Here is a 23,382-nt window from a genome sequence, read left to right as displayed (position 1 = left end):
AACTCTCTTAAACCCATTAAATACTGCCCCTAAATGCTTATGCACTAAATCACAAAATGTTAATTTGTGTTTAATTATATTGGCGGTAGGTAAACTTGTGCAGACATCACACAATTCAGGAGAGAAATTTCTGCATTCCAGTTATGAAAGTGATTAAAGATTCTTTAACGGTAAGTGGACACCTCCATCCCGTGATTGAATTAGAAAATCAAATTCCTACAGTTCAATTTGAAGGCTCTTGAACCATTTTAAAAGTAAGGCTCAGCAGCTTTAATGTTCATATAAAATGGTCATTGCTAAGCAGGTTTAGGACAAGTCCTAAACAACGAACCTCTACCATTGGGACCACAGTACAAGCCACTTATATATTTGGTGCATATTACCAAGGAGTACCATCTGTGCAGACTAAGGTGGTATACCTATCCATGGCCCTTTGTAAATATCCATCAGTTGTGTTGGAAGAACTTGCAGGCTGGCAATCAACTTGTTGCATGTTTGACTGTGTTAAGTTCACCATCATGGGTTTGGAGGGATATGGGCCGGGTGCTGGCAGGTGGGACTAGATTGGGTTGGGATATCTGGTCGGCATGGACGGATTGGACCAAAGGCTCTGTTTCCATGCTGTACATCTCTATGACTCTATGGCCAACAAGCTGTTGCGTGGGACTTGAACTCAAAGCTTCTGTCCCAGAAGTAGGAGCATTACTCCCGCACAACAAGAGCTCCTCATAAGTGGTGGCATTGCCACCTTTGTTCTCAGCAAGAGGAGGCTGTTGCTTAATTGGTTCTAGGGATTTGCATTAGCTAAAAGCAAATACAGTTAACGCTCACATTTTATCTGCATTTGATATAAAATTTGACAGTATGAACACCAAGCAATATTTGGAAAATAATGCTCACTTCTACTTACTTACATGTTATTGATTTCAGGCTTTTGCTGCGCAATGCTTCCCCAAAGCTCCTCCAGCAGTGATGGATCCGTTCATAAATGATGTATGTATTTTGTGAGAAATATCAGTCAAATATGCTGAAAGCCAATGGGCAATTAATTATCTTTGACTAATAATACAACATTGTGCAATTTGCACATTTATTTCTTTGGTTTCCTTGGCAACAATAGCTTCAGTTCCCTTTGCTCTAATTTCAGGATTCATATGTTTTCGGAGTATAACTTGTAGTTTTAGGAATTGAAGTTTTAACTGATAAGTGAGGATAACCTGTTTTTTTGAAAATAGTCCATAATAAGTGTGCCATTCCTGGCCACCATGGTAGAGATGAGATGTCTACTGTGATCCCAAAGAGATTCAAGTGGTCCCAATATAACATTAAAAAAAGGGTAAACAGGAATAGTTTCAAAGCATCTGTAGTATTATTGCTTTAAGAGCTGGATACGACAATGAGCCTAGGACCAGGAAGAAACCATTTGACTGAGTACCTTGTATCGTGAGGTCGAAGTGTGTTAGAGTCAGGATACGTAGATAGTTATCTGCTCCTGCAAACTGTGGTCTGAGCTGTTTAATACATCTGTATGATCCTTTTAAATAGACTGAATCCACGCTACTTAATCTGTAACCCTTGACACAATAAATATGACAGTCTCCAATTTTAAACTGGTTATTTGATCTGAAAATTATATGGAGTTAATTGAGACATCCCAAATATGGCAGTTGCCATGGGGATAAATGGAAGCAGTCTTTTGTTTTGGATTTAGATCTGTGTTTGTCTCATTGTAGTGGTCAGTTAGCACGGAAGGCTGTGAACAGGTTGTAGTACATCAGCCAGCAGCCACAGTAAAAAGCACTGAGGTTATTAGGAAACAGAAGTGTTCCTGTGTTTGAGTTATTAAACAGAAACTGCAAGTGGTGCCCGATCATGAAATAGAAAGTTCAAATTCATGAAGAATTAACACTGTCATTTCTGAGAGAAAGTGAGGACTGCAGATGCTGGAGATCGGAGTCGAAAAGTGTGGCGCTGGAAAAACACAGCAAGTCAGGCAGCATCCAAGGAGCAGGAGAGTCGATGTTTCGGGCATAAGCTGTTCATCAGGAATGCCTGATTGTCATTTCTGCCTAGTAAAGTTAGTCGAAGGGATTGGCAGTGGAACTCACAGAGCGAACTTTCAAAGTCTAAGTTCCAAACAGAATTAAAGAAAATCAAAGTGAATGGAAATTATATGTGAACTCTTGGATGGAACTAAAACAGAATGGGAATTCTGTTCAGATCTTTGGACTTAAAAAATAATTTACTAAATATGGTGTCCAGTTAGTAAGACTTGGTTTGTTTAAATCTTGTACAGTGAGCATTTTGTTTAAAACATGAAACCACCTGGCATTATCAGTCTAACTTGGTGGCAGTGAGTGGAATAGGTGGTGTTTGGACTCTTGAGCCCAGAGCTTGTCTGCTCCATCCACTTTTTTCCTTTTTCTTCTCTTTGTTTTATTTTCTCTTTACTTTCTAATTTTACTACTTATAAAGATCAGCGACATTGGTGGCATCCACATCAGCAGTGAGGTGGGTCCAGAGTGAACCTGTGGCGGAGGTATGTTCTTGGCAGAGGCAAGCTTATTTTGATTTTGTTACATGTATCTTGTTACAAAATACAGTGAAAAGTGTTATCTAGTGTTGCCACTCTCCAGCGCCATCTTAAAACACAAAAACAAACCAAAACATAGAATATAATGGCGAAAAAATGAAAAAAGAAAGTAAGTGTCCAACCTCATAGTCCGTAAGTGTTGCAAACATTCTTAAGCAGGCAGCCCAGACCATAACTTTGCAATTTGTTTCGGTAAGTATACAGTGAAAATTACCCAGAGTAAGTTAGCTAGGTTGATGACTAGATTTTAAAATAGACTAACAGTTATTCACAAAATTACACAATGAAACCCAAAGAACAGAATAAAGAACCCCTACAGAATGCAGCCTATCCAAACTAGACTTAATTATGCTGTTCTGAATATACACAACAGTCCCAATAAGCAAACTCCCTTTAAAAACCAGTATAAATGGAACACATGGTTACAGGTTGAAGTTGAAGGGCAGAAAGAGAGAGAGAGAGAGAGAGAGAGTTTCCACACAGCTCCCTGTTGAACTCCTCACCAGTTCAAGACTGAACTAAACTGCTCAGCTAGAGAGCAGACCACTCCCCTTTCTTTATACATGTCAACTCTAAAACATGACCAGTTTGCCCTGAAGTCTCATCTGTTTACATATAAACAAAAGGCCTCTCAAAATCTTTTTCATCTCTGTACCAGACCAGACTGATTGGAGCCCGGCCTGGTTTATTACCCCTCTGAAAAGAAATCAAGGACAGAGTATCCTTGAGCCAAGGAACAGCTTTTAGAAAAAAAAGGACTAGCTTTGTGACACTGCTTCTCCACTGACATCCTATGTGGCCCTCACCAATTCAGGCACCACTGATGCCATTGGGTACCGCACTGGCCCAAACTCTACTCCATCGCCATGAATCTGCTTCAGGCGCACCTTGCCGATGCAGCCACAGTTGATGCCTCCGTGTATTGTACTCAGCCTTAGCCTGCCTTCATTGCTGTGTCCATGAATCTGCAGAGAGCACAGGTACCACCGGGAACCCAAATTCTCCTCTGCAGCATCAATGAGTCGGCCCGTGGACTGCCTCAACAATGCAGCAGTCCAAACGCATTGCTCCACAAGCCTGCAGTGCAGGGCCACATTCCAGCCCGCGCTGGGGAGCCCACTCCAGCCTGCTGATGCCATTGCCGTGACCGAGCTCTTCACCAAGAGGTAAGCCAATTGAAAGAGAACAGGAATAATAATGGGAGAAGGCTGAGGGGTGACCTTATGGAGGTTTATAAAACCATGAGGGGCATGCACAGGGTAAATAAACAAGTCTTTTCCCTGGGGTGGGGGAGTCCAGAACTAGCAGGCATAGGTTTAGAGTTGGAGGGGAAAGATATAAAAGAAACCTAAGGAGCAACTTTCTCACAGAGGGTGGTGTGTGTATGGAATGAGCTATCAGAGAAAGTGGTAGAGGTTGATACAATTACAGCGTTTAAAAGGCATCTGGATGGGTCTATGAATAGGAAGGATATGGGCCAAGTGCAGGCAAATGGGACTAGATTAAGATTGGATGTTTGATCGGCATGCATGTGTTGGACCAAAGGGTCTATTTCCGTGCTGTACATCTCTGATTCTGAGGCGAGGGGATGAAAAGGATTACCAGCAATGGCAGTGGAGTCAAGTTTGGGCCCAGTCCAGGACCTGGTAGCATCAATGGTGGCTGCATCGGTGAGGTCGGACCACCATGCGGACTCAGGTCAGCAACAGCACGGTTGAGTTTGGACCTGGTGCAGATCTAGGTGGCTTTGGCGAGGTTGGCCCAGAAGACAGAATTGAGTTGGGCCCAATATGGGATCTGGCAGTATCAGTATTGGTGCCTGTGGAATTGCAAGGTCAGCCCAGTGAGGACTCACGATGGCGTCAGTGGAGGAGAGGTGGTGCGGAAGAACAGCAACACGGTTCCAGCTGCGGTGATGTAGCAAAGGGACTCGAGGCACCCCAACGTCTTTATGCTGGTGACTGTTTCAGCACTGGGATGGTGGAGTGCCTGAATCCAGGCCCATAGCGAAGCACTTAATAAGAAGGACTGTAAAATTCATCATCTCTTTATTTTCTGCCTTTACATCTGGCATTTTGGTTTATTTTTCTGTGTTTCAAGATGGCACTGGAGAGTGGTAATACTATACAACATTTTTTTCACTGTATTTGTAACAAAATACGTGTGACAGTAAATCAATCAAATCAAATATTCTTATCGCTTTCCTTGAGATCACACACAAAGTACTAGAATTCCTTTGCTAAGTCTTTTCTTCCATTTAAAGTGTCTTTGGAAACCAACCTCTTTGCTCAAGTTTTCAGCTATCCAGAAATTTCTTATGGGACTTGCTGTCAAATTTTATCTGACAATCCCTCATGTGAAGTACCTTTTCCAATGTGAACACCATGATAGGTTATTCTGGGGTCTGAAAGAGTTATTGCTGAGGGGAGTGCCATTAACACCATCCACAGTAATGACTTGAGGTAACAGCTTAGGATCTTGGAAAAGTGAGACCTCACATCATGTCCTGTTCAAAGTCTGTAACAATGTTTATTATAGCAATGAAACCTGCAATCCATCAACAATGTGTCATAAACATTATATTAACTATAATACCACCCTCTTGTTAAAAGAGGAAGTCATTTTCTGTATCACATTAAATCAAACAGGCCCCTACACTTAAAGAAAATGATGGCAATATTCTTCATCATAAAGAGTGTAGTGAGCTGGCTTGCCCATACAATTGTATAGAAATCTAAATTGTTATTGTAAAATGGCAGATTTTAGAGAGGCAATGTATATTGTTCCAGAATGAGGATATGTTTGTAATTTTGGTAACAAAGGGATACAACCTACTGCTCGAGCCAAGATGATCTTTCAAATTGATCATATGCTTTCTCCACAGGCAATGAGAGGCTGTTATATGCCTTTTAAACCAGAATATGAACAGTTTAAACAATATCTCTCAGTACTCTGCAAGGTAGGCTCTCTCCGATTCATGCTTGTCTTTGTGAATAATGATCATTTTGTTTCATGGTTTCTCACCATTTTATGTAGCAGTTGTGGACCAAGAGAACTGAGAAGAGCTGGTCTCAGGCCACACTGACACACATTGTGAGGAGATTTGGCTGTTCCCCTGATTTGATCTCTATTGGGATGTACTTGTCCCTGTCTGTCCAGTGAGCCAGCTTAATGGAAGAGCAGGCTTGCAAAGGCAAGTTACCTCATCCAGCTCTCATTCCTTTATAACCTTGGTTTCTTCCACTTTCTGATTATGCTTCCGTCTTCTGCATTTACGTTTCTGAAATGTTGATTTGAATTCTCAACAGTCCCTTTTTTTTCTAATACAATTTATTTTGGGAAGGTGAGACTGTTGAGCTTATTCCCAGTTCCCTGAAACAAACTTACTCGAAGAATCTTTGCATTTCTACATGGAATTTTAGTTACTCAGCAAAATATGGCTTTTCTGGAAGTGTTTGCACAGTTATCTTTTCAGTCTGCCCATAGATTTTGCAATATTCCTGCAGCGAAGTGGACTGTTCAGAAAGCTGTGACAGTGCCCCTCAGGTGGAGGTCCGAGACTAGCACATTGTAAATGAAGTGACTGGAATAGTAAAAGAGCATCAATGGAAAGTCTGACAGGAGGGGATACAGGAAGAGGAAATTAAATCATTATTTTCCAGAAATATCTATGTAAATATGCTAAACTAGTTTTGATTACTATATTGAACAGATCAAAGAAGAATTAATTCCATATCGCTGCATCTTTGATATGGAAACAAAGCTTAAATTATGGAAAATGGAATCCCAGATGCTGCAGAAAGTAGGTACTTATGTTTTGAAGAAGTACATCCAAAATATTTGATCCCTGAATACAAACAATTCAGATTGTGGAGTACTGTATAAATACAGTACATTAATAATACTACTAGCTATTTAGTTGTATCTAAAGGAACAGAGGAGCAATTCAGGGACTTTCAGTCACATTGCACACTAAAAGAGAGTTCATAATGCCCACTGATGTAAACCTGGTCCATGCCGACCAGATATCCCAACCCAATCTAATTCCACCTGCCAGCATCCGGTCCATATCCCTTCAAACCCTTCCTATTCATACACCCATTCAGGTGCCTTTTAAATGTTGCAATTGTACCAGCCTCCACCACTTCCTCTGGCAGCCCATTCCATACACATACCACCCTCTGCGTGAAAAAGTTGCCCCTCAGGTCTCTTTTATATTTTGCCCTTCTCACCTTAAACCTATGCCCTCTAGTTCTGGACTCCCCGACCCCAGGGAAAAGACTTTGTCTATTTATCCTATTCATGCCCCTCATGATTTTGTAAACTTCTATAAGGTCACCCCTCATCTCCACATTCCAGGGAAAACAGCCCCAGCCTATTCAACCTCTCCGTATAGCTCAAATCCTCCAACCCTGGCAACATCTTTGTAAATCTTTTCTGAACCCTTTCAAGTTTCACAACATCTTTCCGATAGGGAGGAGACCAGAATTATACGCAATATTCCAACAGTGGCCTAACCAATGTCCTTTACAGCTGCAACATGGCCTCCTAATGCCTGTACTCAGTACTCTGATCAATAAAAGAAAGTATACCAAACGCCTTCTTCACTATCCTATCTACGTGCGACTCCACTTTCAAGGAGCTATGAATCTGCACTCCAAGGTCTTTTTGTTCAGCCACACTTCCTAGGGCCTTACCATTAAGTGTATATGTCCTGCTAAGATTTGCTTTCCCAAAATGCAGCACCTCGCATTTATCTGAATTAAACTCCGTCTGCCACTCCTCAGCCCATTGGCCCATCTGGTCAAGATCCTGTTGTAATCTGAGGCAACCTTCTTTGCTATCCACTACACCTCCAATTTTAGTGTCATCTGCAAACTTACTAACTATACCTCTTATGCTCACATCCAAATCATTTACGTAAATGATGAAAAGTAGTGGATCCAGCATTGATCCTTGTGGCACTCCACTGGTCACAGGCCTCCAGTCTGAAAAACAATCCTCCACCACCACCTTATACCTTTGAGACAATTCTGTATCTAAGTGGCTACTTCTCCCTGTATTCCATGAGACCTAACCTTTCTCACCAGTCTCCCATGGGGAACTTTGTCGAACGCCTTACTGAAATCCTTATAGATCACGTCTACTGCTTTGCCCTCATCAATCCTCTTTGTTACTTCTTCAAAAAACTTAATCAAGTTTGTGAGACATGATTTTCCACATACAAGGCCATGTTGACTATCCCTAATCAGTCCTTGCCTTTCCAAATACATGTGCATCCTGTCCCTCAGTATTCCCTCCAACAACTTGTGCACCATCAACATCAGGCTCACTGGTGTATATTCCCTGGCTTGTCCTTACCACCTTTCTTAAACAGTGGTGCACGTTAGCCAACCTCCAGTCTTCTGGCACCTCACCTGTAACTATCAATGATACAAGTATCTCAGCAAGAGGCCCAGCAATCACTTGCCTAGCTTCTCACAGTTATACATCTGATCAGGTGCTGGGGATTTATCCACTTTTATGTGTTTCAAGGCACCTAGCACTTCCTCCTCTGTAATATGGACATTTTTCAAGATGTCATCATCCATTTCCCTACATTCTATATCTTCCATGTCCTTTTCCACAGTAAATACTAATGCAAAATACTCCTGTGGCTCCACACAAAGGCCACCTTGCTGATCTTTTGAGAGGCTCTATTCTCTCCCTAGTTACCCTTTTGTCCCTAATGTATTTGTAAATACCCTTTGGATTCTCCTTAATTCTATTTGCCAAAGCTATCTCATCTCCCTTCTTGCCTCCTGATTTCCTTCTTAAGTATATTCCTGCTGCCTTTATACTCTTATAAGGATTCACTCGATCTATCCTGTCTATACCTTACATATGCTTCCTTCTTTTTCTTAACCAAACCCTTAATTTCTTTAGTCATCCAGCATTCCCTATACCTACCAGCCTTTCCTTTCACCCTGATAGGAATAAACTGTCTCTGGACTCTCGTTATCTCATTTCTGAAGGCTTCCCATTTTCCAGCTGTCCCTTTACTTGCAAACATCTGCCCCCAATCAGTTTTTGAGAGTTCTTGCTTAATACCATCAAAATTGGCCTTTCTCTAATTTAGGACTTCAACTTTTAGATCTGATCTATCCTTTTCCAACACTATTTTAAAACTAATATGGTCACTGGCCCCAAAGTGCTCCCCCACTGACACCTCAGTCACCTGCCCTGACTTATTTTCCAAGATTAGGTCACATTTTGCATCTTCTTTAGTAGGTATATCCACATCCTGAATCAGAAAATTGTCTTGTACACACTTAACAAATTCCTCTCCATCTAAACCTTTAACACTATGGCAGTCCCAGTCAATGTTTGGAAAAATTAAAATCCCCTACCATAACCACCCTATTATTCTTGCAGATAACTGAGGTCTCCTTACAAATTTGTGTCTCAATTTCTATAATACAATCTCAGTAAGGTGATCACCCCTTTCTTATTTCTCAGTTCCACCCAAATAACTTACCTGGATGTATTTCCGGGAATATCCTCCCTCAGCATAGCTATAATGCTATCCCTTATCAAAATCGCCACTCCCCCTCCTCTCTTGCCTCCCTTTCTGTCCTTCCTGTAGCATTTGTATCCTGGACGATTAAGCTGCCAGTCATGCCCATCCCTGAGCCATGTTTCTGTAATTGCTATGATATCCCAGTCCCATGCTCCTAACCGTGCCCAGAGTTCATCTGCCTTCCCTGTTAGGCACTTTGCATTGAAATAAATGCAGTTTAATTTATCAGTCCTACCTTGTTCTCTGCTTTGTCCCTGCCTGCCCTGTCTGTTTGACTCGCTTCTGTTCTCAACTGTATCAGTGTCAGATTGATCTCTTTCCTCACTATCCCCCTGGGTCCCCCCCCCCTCCACACCTTACTAGTTTAAATCCTCCCGAGCAGCTGTATCAAATCTCCTGCCAGTATATTAGTCCCCTTCCAATTTAGGTGCAATCCGTCCTTCTTGTACAAGTCACTTCTACCCCAAAAGAGATTCCATTGATCCAAAAATGTGAATCCTTCTCACATATACCAGCTCCTCAGCCATGCATTCATCTGCTCTATCCTCCTACTCCTCCTGCCCTCACTAGCTCATATCACTGGGAGTAATGCAGATATTACTGCTCTCGAGGATCTCCTTTTTAACCTCCTGCCTAACTCCCTCGATAATCTCCCATCAGAATCTCAACCTTTTCCCTTCCTATATCGTTGGTTCCAATGTGTACAATGATCTCCTGATGGTCCCTCTCCCCATTGAGAACATTCAGCAACCTCTCTGAGACATTCTTGATCCTGGCACCAGGAAAGCAACACACCATTCTGATTTTTCATTGTTGGCCACAGAAACATCTGTCTATACTTCAGTCAAGAGAGTCCCCAAACACAATCGATCTCTTGGAATTGCATGTACCCCTCATTGTATTAGAGCCAGTCTCAATTCCAGAAATTTGGCTGTTCACGCTACATTCCCCAGAGAATCTCATTACCCCCTACAGCATTCCCAAAACAGCATACTTTTTGAAATGGGGATAGCCACAGAAGACTCCTGCACTACCTGCCTACCTCTCTTTCCTTTCCAAGAGTTAACCCATCTATGCGATTGTATCTGCGACTTTTCTCCCTCCTGATAACTGCCATCCATCACATCCCCTTGCTCTTGTAAATTCCTCATTGCCTCTCACTGTCTGTCCAACTGATCCATTCGATCTGATAGGATTTGCAACCAACGGCATTTATTGCAAATATAATCCTCAGTAAAACGTAAACTCTCCCTAAACTCCCACCTCCAACAAGAAGAGCATATCACTTTACTAAAGGGTTCTTTCAATCTGCAGACCGAGAAAATAGCTCTATCTTATTCCTCAACAAAACACTGCTCCAGGTTAAATTAATACCTTTGGCTTATATTTTTAAGTTTAATCAAGAGATATAAATTAACAAAACATATAATCAAGAAAGAACCAACTCTACTCACTACTGTAGACATACTGTAAGGCCCACATAAAATATTACAATCAACTGTCTTCATACACAATGGAAAGGAAACTGTGTGACTCATTCACTGGTAGAGTACATGGTCCCATAGGACAAAACCATCTCTTTCCCATTAGAGAGTGTTAAAAATCACACAACACCAGATTATAGTCCCACAGGTTTATTTGGAAGCTTTAACTTTTGCAGCACTGCTTCTTCGTCAGGTAGTTGTGGAGCATAATGTATATTAGTCTATGATGAATTAGCTCAGTTGGCTCAATGGCTGGTTTGTAATGTAGAGCAATGTCAACAGTGTAGGTTCAATTCCTGTGTTGGTCCTGAGGTCACCACCAGGTGTTTTCTCTCTTTCTTCCTGTGTGCACTTGTAAAGTGGAACTTACATGTGAAATAATTTATTTCAGCAAGCCTTTATATCTGAGCCAATATTATCGCTAGAGGTTTCCAGAGATGCAGTTCTCCGAGATGTCCTGGACAATTTAAGGTCCCAAGGAACAGGGGATCAATATGTTGCATTCCAGGTATAGACTGCTACAGTTCATTGAATGACTAGGATTCATTTTCACTTGTGACTTTTTTTTGCATCTGACCACAACTAGTCAAGATGACATGAAAGTAGTTTTCAATATTAGCATTGCACGCAAAGTCAAAAACTGTAATTTTAGATTCCATTTCAAAATAATTTCAATCACTGCTTTGAGAGAACTTATTTCACTTTAGGAAACATAAGTTGAATTGCTTTGCAGAGATGATTTTCTGCAGAACAGACCAAAGAGTTGGAAGTTATTTTCGATACTAGTGTGTAGGATGAGCAGGATCCCCGTCCGCAGGTTTCCCTTATTTAGTAATCCTTAAAAAAAAGTCTCACATACAGAATAAAACCATTTTCTCATTAGAAAGCATGCAATAAGGATATATTATGTTTCTGGTTGAAAAATCCTCTTTTTATTTGCTGCCTTCCCCCTTCGAGATGACCATTTTCCATTTGTTGTTCATATCCCAAACTCCTCACTCTCTCACTATCACCGCTTCACTAGATTCCCTCACTCTTGCTTGCTTTTCCCACCTCTCAATCCCATGGAGCTGTACCATATTTATCCTTTTTCCCACATGGATTTGGCTCTGTTTGGAAATGATCAATCTTTCCTATATTTTATGCCCACAACACCATCCCTGACACTCAGTGCTTACAAAGGTTGAAGTCTTTGTAGTTGTAATAAAGAAGACACTCATCGTGTGTCCTGTTTCTTTATCCCCTGCAACTTAATTCCTGCTGTAACAACCTCCATGTTCTAGATCAGATTTGAGATCGAGCTCTTGCTGAATATGGCTTCACTTTAGTCTGGTGTTGGCAATTCCCTGGCCTTTAAGACAAAGGGGCAAGCCCAGGCTTTCCTGTTTTTGGCCTATTTCTCCTTTTAAAGTCATTCACAGGATGTGGCTGTTGCAGGCTATAGACCGGCAGTCATAGTCCCCACTTACAACATTCTCTAATGTGCAGTGCCATTGGGGGATCAATTAACATGCCTGTAGTGCCTTATTGGCTCTTGGTTGTGCTCCCCTGATGGAGAGAGTATTTGTTAGTGGGAACTAAGCTAGATCAACAAGCATATTTGGTTGATCGTAAACTCACAACACCTCTGAAATGTGGAAGAATCTCCAGACTTTGTGGGTGTCATGATGGCCCAGTGGTTAACACAGCTGCTTCTCAGTGCCAGTGGCCGAGATTCGATTACACTCTTGGGTAATTGTCTGTGTGGAGTTTGCACATTCTCCCTGTGTCTATATGGGTTTCCTCCGGTACTCTGTTTTCCCCCCACAGTTCAAGGATGTCCAGGTTAGGTGGATTAGCCATAGGAAATGCAGGGTTACAGGGATATGGAGAGTGGGATGCTCTTTGGATGGTCACTGTGGACTTGATGGACTGAATGACCTAATTGTGTTTGAGGAGCAAAGCCTAGATCTAAGTCATGCAGTGAGACCCTTACAATGAATGAATGAAACCATGGGTGTCATGCAGGATCAAAGACCCCAGGGCTGGAAATTCACCCCATCTCACCCAATACCACCACACTGCCATAACCCCCACCTTGGGCAGTGGCTGGTGCTGATAACTGATGGACAAGAGGATTAAAGGTTAAGCAAGGGATAAGTGAGAATGTGGAAAAATCAGATCAACCACAATCTTGCTTGACAATGGGGCAAGGCTGTGGGGGCCTTCTCTTGTGCCTGATTTTTGTGTGTATAATGTACCAAGGCCCAGCCAAAGCATCGTCACTGGAGACAAATAAGTGAGGCCAGGTTAGTGTGTGTGTTGTGTGTGTCACCTTTCTGGGTCCCTCATTTCAGGCACACAGTGCCTGTCGATGAGAAGGTACACCTCAACAATGAGTCAAACCTTACAGTTTGCCATGAAGCTTTTATGGAGGCACATGCAAGCTGTGCATATCTCATTTATATCCCTCACCCACTGCTGAATTCCAGTCGGCTGAGTTGTAATTGACATTTTTGTCAGCCTGTTAATGAACCTAACTGGCATCCTGCTCCCAATGGGCCCTTCCTGCCCTGGATTTAATTGTGTGGATAGGTTTCCTGACATTGGCAATCTAATGCAAGAACTTATATCCAATTTCTCCCAGTCCACTCCATCCCTCTAATAGGATGACCTAGTAGGCTCCACTAAATTTTACCCAAAGGGACATCAAAAGATACACTAGTCAATATTTCAGTTGGCATTAATGTTTTAATCTTGATTTCTGCCAGTACAGGTTGAATTTACAGGGGAAGTCAGTTTTGGTTATGGGGTGACGCAGACATTCTTCACCCTTCTTGGTCGAGAACTACATAGCAATGGGCGGATATTTCAGCAATACGAAGAATCAGGGCTACTTTGGTTTCCCAGCCGGGTAAGGCTTGTTGTAGTGTGTGATTTGTAAAAATAGCCATCAGAAATTTCAGAATACTTTTATCACTACTTTTGTACTCCCATACCCAGGAAAAGTGGATTTTGTAGCTATGGCGTCAAGGTGCAATATGTGGACATCTATTCAGACTTATTAAAGGGATGTTGCTCTGACCATATTCCTGTTGGTAATTCAAGTGTCTTGTTTCCTGCAAGTACCTGAGCTATGGTGTTTTAGAGAGTTTTTACACAACAGAAAGAGGCCCATCAGCACATCTTGTCGAAACCATCAAAAATCCATCAATACTAATCTCCTTTTATGTAGAACTTGGCCTGAAACCTTATAGGCTGTAGCATTTCAAGTGTTCATCTGAATAGTTCTTCAATGCCATGACAGCTCCCATCTCTTGAGCTCTTTATGGGGAATCTCACACTCCGAAGACCATGAATCACAATATGCATGATATTGTGAATAGGTTGATTACTCATTGGAACATCATCCCGAACTCATGTTGAGATTTTTCAGTAAACCCACCTGGCAGGTGAGGCCACCATCTGAGAGCACACAATTTGGGAATGTTTCTCGTGGTGTCAACTGAAATTGGTTTTGCTGTCAGAAATGTTACAGAGACTTTTTATGCAAGAATTGTGCAATTTCTTTATGTTCAAAATATGCAATAGGAACCAGAGATGGATGATGTATTTTATCTGCTGGGAATTCTCTGCCGATTTGTTGTGTCCAATGGTTTTATTTGCAATTTTCACTTCCCATTGGCTTTGTACAAAAAGCTGCTTCACGTGCCGCCAACATTGGACGATCTGAAGGAACTCTCGCCAACAGAAGGAAAGTGAGTGAATTCCAAACTTCTCTTGCTTTAATCCACCAAATTATCTCAACCTTAAACTTGAGCCATTGTCTTATGAGGAAAGGTTAAGCAGGTTAGGCTTATACACTTTAGAGATTTGAAAAATGAATGGTTATTTTGCTGAAAGATGTAAGATTCTGCGAGGGCTTGACAGGGGCACTACTGGGAGGATGTTTCCACTCATTGGGGAATCTAGAACCAGGGCACAATTTAGAATTAATGAATCTCCCACTTAAGACTGAAATTAAAGGAATTTCTTCTCTGAGGGTCATTAGTTTGCACAGGAGTTGGTTAGCTCAGTTAGATGGTGGGTTCTTTGTGATGCAGATACCTACAACACATATTCAATTCCTGCTCTAGCTCAGTTTACCATGAAGGACTCACTTTTTCTCAACCTCACCCTCTGATTACACTCACCACCAGTCACCCTCTGTCTAATGAGAGAGCAGCTTTATGGTCCAGTAGAACAATGACAATTTTACTTTTAGTCTTCTGAATTTTCTTCCACAGAGAGTGGGAAGGGTTGGATCATTTGAATATATTCAAGACTGAGTTAGACAAATTTTTGTTCTGCAACAAAGTCAGGGTTTATGGGGACAGGCATGAAACTGGAATTAAGGCCACAAACCATGATGTTATTGTGTAGGAGAGAGATTATAGAGCAAGCTCAGTGAGCTGAATGACCTACTCCTGCTTGCTGATCTTACTGCTGACATTTCTGTAAAATGGACCTTGCATCCTTGTCTCAAATTCACAACAGAAAATATAACTGCCTGTTCTTCAGATTTTTACAATGTCTTGGCACAAGTTAGCCATAAGTACTCTGTTTTAAGTCTGTTTTGATGAGCACTTTCTGATCAATGGATATTAACCACTTTACAATTAACTACATAATCTAAATAAATTATGCTTTGAAACTGGCAATACAATGTCAATTTCAATTTCAGTGTGCCTTTTTCCTGTTAATACAGATCACTCCAGGGATGTCCTTGACTATGAGTATGATGATATTGAAGAGACATTTTATCTGGATTTTACTGTAAGTTTACTCCTGTGCTACATCACTAATCAGTTCATTTTGAAATTGACTGAAAATAGAAAGGCAACAAAACAACCTAGAGGGATCAGGGAAATAGGACTAGTACACTCAGAAGCATCAAAATGCAAGCAGTGCACATACTGGCCAAGAAGGCTCAATAGCGGGCTTCAGGTCTGCAGGCACCTGCCTTGATTCCCCAGGTATCTAGCCCATATTGGAAGGTACGTTTCACCCACATGCCAGGAGTGGTTTTGAGGCAAGTATTGGGCCAGGGAATGGGAAAAGATTGCAGCTGGTTCTACAAGATTTTTCTTAAAACAATTATCTAACAGGACACTGCCCTTCTTTGAATAACACCCATGGAATATTTAATATCTTCCTCCTTTCCACCAAGATCCACAAAGACGACTGCCCTTAAGTGGCCCATTCTTTCAGTTGATTCCTGTCCTCACAGAGCTTATTTATTTTTAGCTTATATCCCCACATCTTGCATCTTCCCTCCTCGATCAGTAACTCTTTGAATGCCATCCTTCATATCAACAGCCTCTGGTTTCCCGGCCCTAGCCATCCTCATTTCACCTTTTCATTTATCTGACAACTTAGATCCTCCCAAGTTAAAGGTGTTGCTAAGCGCACCTGCACGTATCCTCACTCAGCCTGCCTTTCTGTAGGGGATATGAAGCATTCCTTGTTCCTGTTCTACTCATTACCATCTTCACCAGTCTTTCCTGGTGTATTGATGACAATATCGAAAGCAAGTCCTGCCCTCACCCTGAACTGGAGATTTTCATCACGTTTGCTATCAGTATCCTTTTCTGTACTCCATTGCCAACTCTTCCTTGACTTCTCATTTCGGTTCTGAGAGATGGACCTTGAGCATATTCCCTCATACCTAGTATCCTACAAAAATTCTATTCCATTCTGCAAGATGCTGTGATCTTTGTCATAACTGTTCTGACAAGACTTCCATATTAGCATTCCCAGCATATTCCGTTTGCCTCAGTCAAGGATTTTCCCTCCTATCTTTGTGTTCAGTGTGGTTAACAGGCCCTTTGACATGTCCACTCTATCACACATTTCTGTTGTTGCCTGTTCTCTTCTGTTCCCTTGCAGAATCACAATGATGTTCCTCAGTGGTGTTACCATCTACACCACTGACCTCCAGATTCAATGCACATTCCCCTGTCACTTCCACCATCCTGAGCATGAAGCCACCACTAAACATATCTTCCATCTCCTCACTTCTAACCTTCTGAAAAGGCCTGTTCCTTCATGAGACCCTTGTCCACTCCCCAGTCACAGTTCTGAACCATTCTCCATCTAGAAGCTACCAGGGCGCTTGAGCACTTCCTACAATTCCTGCTTAAATTTCAGATTTCCATCTTTGCTGTGCTCTACCTTTGGTATCATATACAGCTAATGAGATGGTCAAAAGAAGTTAAAACTGATGACTGGCCTCATGGAAACACCTTTACACAAGTTACTCAGGAGAATGTTGGGAGAGAGCAGTGAGCTCTTGATATCCCAGTTACTGCTTGGCTATTTCACTTACTGATGAAATTTTCTTTTATAGTGACCATTCTTCAAGTCTTTTCCCACTCCTTTTAATCCTGCCTCCTTTTTCTGAGCCTAATCAATTGCCACACCTCTCAGAAATAGGCTGGGCCACTATGTGAAATATGCCTGACTCAGTGGTGAGGTTGGGACAATACGTTTATCTCACACTCACTCGCTTGGCAGAGTGTGAGCGGACAGAATCCAATTTGAAACAACAATGATCTCACCAGTCTGCCAAAGAGATGGTGAGAGACCAGCACTGTGTTCCAGGGATGGCTGGACAAATCTAACTCCAAGGAGAAAGTGAGGACTGCAGATGCTGGCGATCAGAGCTGGAAATGTGTTGCTGGAAAAGTGCAGCAGGTCAGACAGCATCCAAGGAGCAGGAGAATCGACGTTTCGGGCATGAGCCCTTCTACAGGACTCATGCCCGATACGTCGATTCTCCTGCTCCTTGGATGCTGCCTGACCTGCTGCGCTTTTCCAGCAACACATTTTCAGCTCAAATCTAACTCCAATCAGGCCTTTGCAAGCCCACTAGTGTGTCTTTGCCCCGAGTTAAGACCCCTGGGTTGGAAGGCCTGCCTGAAACGAGCTGCCGACTATAGAATCATAGACCTTTACAGTATGAAAGGGGGCTATTCAAACTATTATGTCTATACTGGCTCTCAAAAGAGCTACCCAACTAGTCCCATTTTCCAGCTCTATCTTCATAAATTAATCACTTTCAAATATTGAAACTGCTTTGACACCTCGTGGTTCTCCACTGTGGAATCTGCCTTTACCATTGTCTTGGGTAACTTATTCCAAATCGTAACAACTGAGTCGAGGAGTTTCTCCATATCTCACTCCTAGCTGTCTTGCTGACTATCTTGAAATTGTGACCAATCAGAGCAGATAGCTGCTGCTGGAAGAGAGCCCATGATCGTGGAGGACCCAGAGAAGTCACTCCCTGGAGGGGCAAAGTATGTCCAGGGCAAGGGTGGGCTCTTACCCATACATGATGTCCAGCCCCTCAGTTGAGCACTGATTGCATTTCACTCCTTCCAAAATAGATATACTGCCTGTAGAGGTTGACCTGTCAGGTTTTAACAGATGCCAGTAGGCCGCTGTCCAGCTGGATTGATCCCAATGACAGCAAGCTGAAGTCCTTAAGTAGTTCTTAATTGAGGCTCAACTGGTGGTGGGATGGGACTCAGAGCCTTTCCCTCCTAGACCTAAATCCTGAAGAGGCAGGAAGGTGACAGGGTCTGGTCTTACACCACCCTAATTAATTAAGTAGCCCTCCCAATTCCAAGCTCACGACATCCTGGAGGACAATACTCTGAGCAAGAGTTAATCAAATTCATAAGAAAATAAAAAATCATTAAAGTTGATGCAGTTTGAATGTACTTTGAATATTGTTTAAAAAATACGAAGGCCAGGACCAAAAGAAAATGTATCCCTTTTTTCTATGTGCAGATTCCCGTAGAAACAGCTGATGGGATGACAGTTAGGAAGGAACTAATACCTAATGGTAACAACACACCAGTTCAAAAGCATAATAGGTAAAAAAACCTTCATTAATGTAACCTTTGTTGAATTGATTTGCTTCTTAATCAGTTACACTTACAATTGTGCAGTCACAGCACTTGCATTAATTTCCACATAATGTAGGACCATGGATACCCAACAGTGTTTCCAACCTGTTCTCATTTTGTAAGATCTCTCTATTCCCATCCAATTGCTTCACCAGGAGTAGCATTAGCCAGTAGCTGTATTCTGACCGAAGTGGCTGGACACATTTACCATTAACAAGGTGGCACGGTGGCACAGTGGTTAGCACTGCTGCCTCACAGCGCCAGAGACCCGGGTTCAATTCCCGCCTCAGGCGACTGACTGTGTGGAGTTTGCACGTTCTCCCCGTGTCTGCGTGGGTTTCCTCCGGGTGCTCCGGTTTCCTCCCACAGTCCAAAGATGTGCAGGGCCGGGTGAATTGGCCATGCTAAATTGCCCGTAGTGTTAGGTAAGGGGTAAATGTAGGGGGATGGGTGGGTTTCGCTTCGGCGGGGCATTGTGGACTTGTTGGGCCGAAGGGCCTGTTTCCACACTGTAATCTAATCTAATCTAATCTAATCTAATCTAATCTAAACATCTATGACCCCTCTCTCTCTCTCACTTGCAGGAGCCAGTAGTCTAGTGGTATTATTGCTTGACTGTTAATTCAGATGTTTTGGTGGTCTTGGTTCAAATTCTGCCACAACAGATGGTGGAAATTGAATTCAGTTAAAAAAAAGTCTGAAATTAAGAGTCTATGATGACAGTGAAGCCATTTGTCAATCACTGGGGAAAAAAACGGTGTGGTTCACTAATGTCCTTTATGGAAGGAAACTGCCGTCCTTACCTGGTCTGGTCTACATATAACTCCAGACCCACAGCAATGTGGTCAACCCTTAACTGTCCTCTGGGAGATAGGGTTGGGCACTAAATGCTGGCCGAGTCAGCGACACCCACATCCCGTGAAGATATCAATAGTCTTGATAGCACAGATTCCCAGAGACTTACTGTCTGACTTTGTTAAACAATCTGGTGGGCTCTGAACACTGAAACAGCAGGGTATTGTCCAATTCTCAGTTTGTCACTCTTCTTGTCTTCAGCATTCTGTCCTTGCTAATTGTATAAAGCAGCACAGTCTCTATTCTCAAAACTCTGCTGCAGAACCAGAGATCTGCAAACTGAAATTTGTTCCATTCAGAGAGAATGCACACATTCCCAGTCCATGGAACTGCCAAACAGGGAAAACACAATCACATTGCTTTTTATTTAGCATGCATGGTAGAAGCTATAAAAGTGGAACTAATTTGAGTGATTAAAAGCTAGCAAACATGCAAATTACAGAGTTCAATGAAAGCATACATTGGGACATGTAAAACAAATATCAAGCAAATTTATTTTGTAAATGCTTTTAAAATCAGGTTTTTTTTAATTTCATAAGTGCATGTGCAGAATGAAAACAATTGGAGGTGAGCATGCAGACTTGGAAATGATCAGTAGATCATTGGTGTCAGCCAACATTTCTTGTTTCATTTTAGCCTTTGCTTCTTAGCCACTTATCTCCATGACAACCACAGGTCACATGGACATTTCTTGGAACCTAATGATGTCATAATTAGGAAGCCAATATAAATAATTTAAAAAACCCAGTCTAAATTATTCTTTAAAGAGACATCCCGCTGACACCTGCAACAGCGCAATTGTGCATGCTCGCTAATCCAGAAACACTTGCATGGAGCAGGGGTGACTGAGGATGGGGGAAGTGAAGGAATTAGGATATGGCAGGGGGAAGTGAGGACATAGGGGACTGGAAGTTAGGATGTTGGGGAACTGAGGATGCGGAGGGATTGAGGATGCAGCAAGTAAGGATGGAGAAGGGGGAAATGAAGTGGGAGAAGCAAGGGGAAGTGAGGAGAGGAACAATGAGAATGCAGGAAGTGGGAGAATGAGTATGGGGACGGGAGCAAGGATAGGGAAGGGGGGAAGTGAGGAAGGGAGTGAAGCATGGCAGGGTGAGCATGGGGAATGGGGGGTGGTTTTGAGTGATGATGGAAAAGGGTAGGGTGAGGATGGGGGTGGTGTGGAGTGAGGAAGGGGAGGGACTACAGAAGCCACAGGAGGATGGAGTGAGAATGTGGCATCCCTTTCTGCACCCCTCCCCCATCTTCCTCTTCTCCTCTTCCCTCCCCTTGCCTCACCCATCGAACGCCTGGACCACGTACCCCTGAAACCAATTTAAGAGGCATGTACCGGTGTCAGCAAACACAGTTCAATCTCAGTCAAAGAAAATACAGGCTTTTTCAACATGAGTCATTGCACTTTCCACAACTATACAGAGCATTAGTGAAGCCACACCAAAAATCCCATGTACTGTTGCAGTTTTCTTTTCTTACCTTCATGGGAAGCAGTTCACTGTGGATTCACTAGACTGATTCACAGGATGAAGCAACTACCTTATGAAAATACATTGAGGAGATGGTGTCTGTGTGATTGGGATTTTGAAGAATGAGAGGTGATCTTATTGAAACGTAAAGGATTTTGAAGGGCCTCCAAAGGAGTGTAGATGGTGACAGAAGTTTTCCCTCGGGGAATCTAAAGCTAGGGGGCAGTGTTGAAAATTAGGAGTCTCCCATTGAAGATGGAAATGAGAAGAAATTTCTTCTCTTAGTATTATTAACCTTTGGAATTATCTTCCAGAGAAGACAGTGAGTTGTTCAAGACTGAGTTAGACTTTTGTTCTACAAAGGAGTCCAGGGCATGTAGGACAGGCAGGAAAGTGGAATTAGAGCCACAATCAGATCAGCCATGATCTTAATGAATGGTGGAACAGGCTTGATGGGCTGTGTGGCCTATTCCTTTTCCTATTTCATATGATCCTAAGTGATGGATGGGAAACTTCTATAAGATTTTGATAACCTTTGCATCTGGTAGATATGATATATGGATAAATGGAGATTGAACTGTATTCCCTTGAGTTTAAAGGTTGAGGGCTTATATGCAAATTATTCATTTCCTAAATCTATTTTATTTTAAAATAGAAAACAGTTTGTTGATGCCTATGTGGATTATAAGCTTAACACATCTGTAGAGCAAGAATTTGAAGCCTTTTCACGAGGTTTCAGGAGCCGTTATTCACTGCCAGTTGTGGACACATTCCTACCTGAAGAACTAAGGGATGTTATCCAGGGGAACACCAAGTACGAGTGGGAGCTGCTGGAACAGGTATGGCACTTGTATTTAACTTTATTTGTTGTATGTGCATGTGTGTGTGTGACAAATAAATAGTTTCTAAAGTCCAAAACACACACATTCTTCATCATGATCACCGGATACTTTTAACCTACACCATCCAGTGGGGATTGTACTGGTCACTCAATTTCAGTGGAAAGTACAACTGGGTGGGAGTGTAACGGAAGAAAGTCATTTACCTCAAATCTGTTCCACCATGTAATTAGATCATGGTTCATCCAGTGGCCCTCTCCCTTTTAAGCAACTCTGACCCACATCCCTCGATAAACTTACCTAACATACATCCATTGATTTCAGTCTTAATTTTCAATGAGCCCTACATTCAATATCCTTATTTGGGGTACGGTACAGTTTGCCAGTTGTACGTAAATCTTGTTCTTGACTTTTAACCCTGAATAACATTTCAAACACCCTGTTCAAAATCCCTTACTCAAGAAAATTAAGATCCCCTTAAAAATTTTAAAGATCTCAACTCACCCCTCAACTACCTAAAGATATGAGATAACAGATCAATCTCTATTAATCTCTATTTTGTTCTTACAGAATGCAATTTATGGTGGATATGCACGAACTGATGCAACAGTCAGGAATTTTTGGGAAGTGTTTGAAAACCTGTCTGAGGATATGAAGAAGCAATTTCTTGGTAAATATGTTCATTGTGTTTTAATAAAACGGACTTGTGTCCCATCATGGTTCATTACAAAGTCATACCAATACTAATGAGAGAGAATCTAATTTTCTTCCCTTGATGTTCAATGGCATTTCTATCTTTGAATCCCCCAATATCAACATCATAGGGTTTATCATTGTTCAGAAATTTAACTGGACCAGCCATTTAAATACTGTGGGCAGAACAGCAGGGCAGAGGTGGGAATTCTGAGCTGAGTAGCTTCTCTCATCGCCTAAAAGGAAAAACTCAGGAATGTAATGAAATTCTCCCCAGTTGCCTAGAGAACTATAGCCCCAACAACATTTCAGATGCTGAACACCATTCAAGACAATGCAACAGGTTTGATCAGCACCCCATCCTCTAGCTTAAATACTCATTCCCTTTGCAGCCAGTATACACTGGTAGTACTGTACATCATCTATGAGATACTCTGCAGCAATTTGACAAAGCTTCTTTGACAATAGTTTCATGATCTCTAACACCTGGAAGAACAAGGAGTGCTTGCACATGAGGAGATTACCAAGTGCAGTTATGCGCCATCGTGAATTGAAAAGATATCCCTGTTCTCACTGGGTCAAAATCCTGCAAGTCGCTTCCAATACTATCACATGGATCCCACTGGTTCAAGGAGGCAGCTGAAATTGGCCTTCCTATCTGCCATCCTTTTGTAAGGGCGAAGTGAGTATAAAAATTTGAACAGAGTGAGTAGTTAGGGTCTGGAATGCACAGCCATGGAAAAGTGGTGGAGGCAGGTTCAATTGAGGCATTCAAGAGGGTATTGGATGATTTATGTGGATAAAAAATAATGTGCAAGGATATGGGGAAAAAGCAAGCAATTACCTTGTGCCGATGATGAACATTTAATGAGATGGTGCAGGCATGATGAGCCTCCTACTGTGCCATAACCCTTGTGAGATTCTCAACAGCGATTACAGATTAGCTA

The 23,382-nt window shown here is 42.1% G+C and overlaps 1 protein-coding gene across 14 annotated transcripts in view; it reads left to right on the top strand.

Annotated features, from left to right (window-relative positions):
* LOC122539483 (probable E3 ubiquitin-protein ligase HERC3) overlaps positions 1–15,430 on the top strand; it is a 47,269-nt gene extending 31,839 nt beyond the window's left edge. The window contains exons 14-21 of one of the 14 annotated variants that reach the window (XM_043674361.1): positions 90–170; positions 931–993; positions 5,478–5,552; positions 6,306–6,395; positions 11,028–11,144; positions 13,392–13,529; positions 14,207–14,373; positions 15,363–15,430. In XM_043674361.1, coding sequence (XP_043530296.1) covers positions 90–170; positions 931–993; positions 5,478–5,552; positions 6,306–6,395; positions 11,028–11,144; positions 13,392–13,529; positions 14,207–14,373; positions 15,363–15,384 — 753 coding nt within the window. In that variant the 3' untranslated portion in view covers positions 15,385–15,430. Of the gene's footprint in view, positions 1–89; positions 171–930; positions 994–5,477; positions 5,553–5,629; positions 5,787–6,305; positions 6,400–11,027; positions 11,174–13,386; positions 13,530–14,206; positions 14,374–15,362 lie in introns of those variants that run through there. The other 13 variants (XM_043674362.1, XM_043674363.1, XM_043674364.1 and 10 more) reach the window with 13 other exon arrangements.
* The last annotated feature ends 7,952 nt before the right edge of the window (positions 15,431–23,382 follow it).

The sequence above is a fragment of the Chiloscyllium plagiosum genome, chromosome 32, assembly GCF_004010195.1.
Source record: "Chiloscyllium plagiosum isolate BGI_BamShark_2017 chromosome 32, ASM401019v2, whole genome shotgun sequence".
NCBI lineage: Eukaryota > Metazoa > Chordata > Chondrichthyes > Orectolobiformes > Hemiscylliidae > Chiloscyllium > Chiloscyllium plagiosum.
This window is presented reverse-complemented; position numbering and strand designations above follow the sequence as displayed.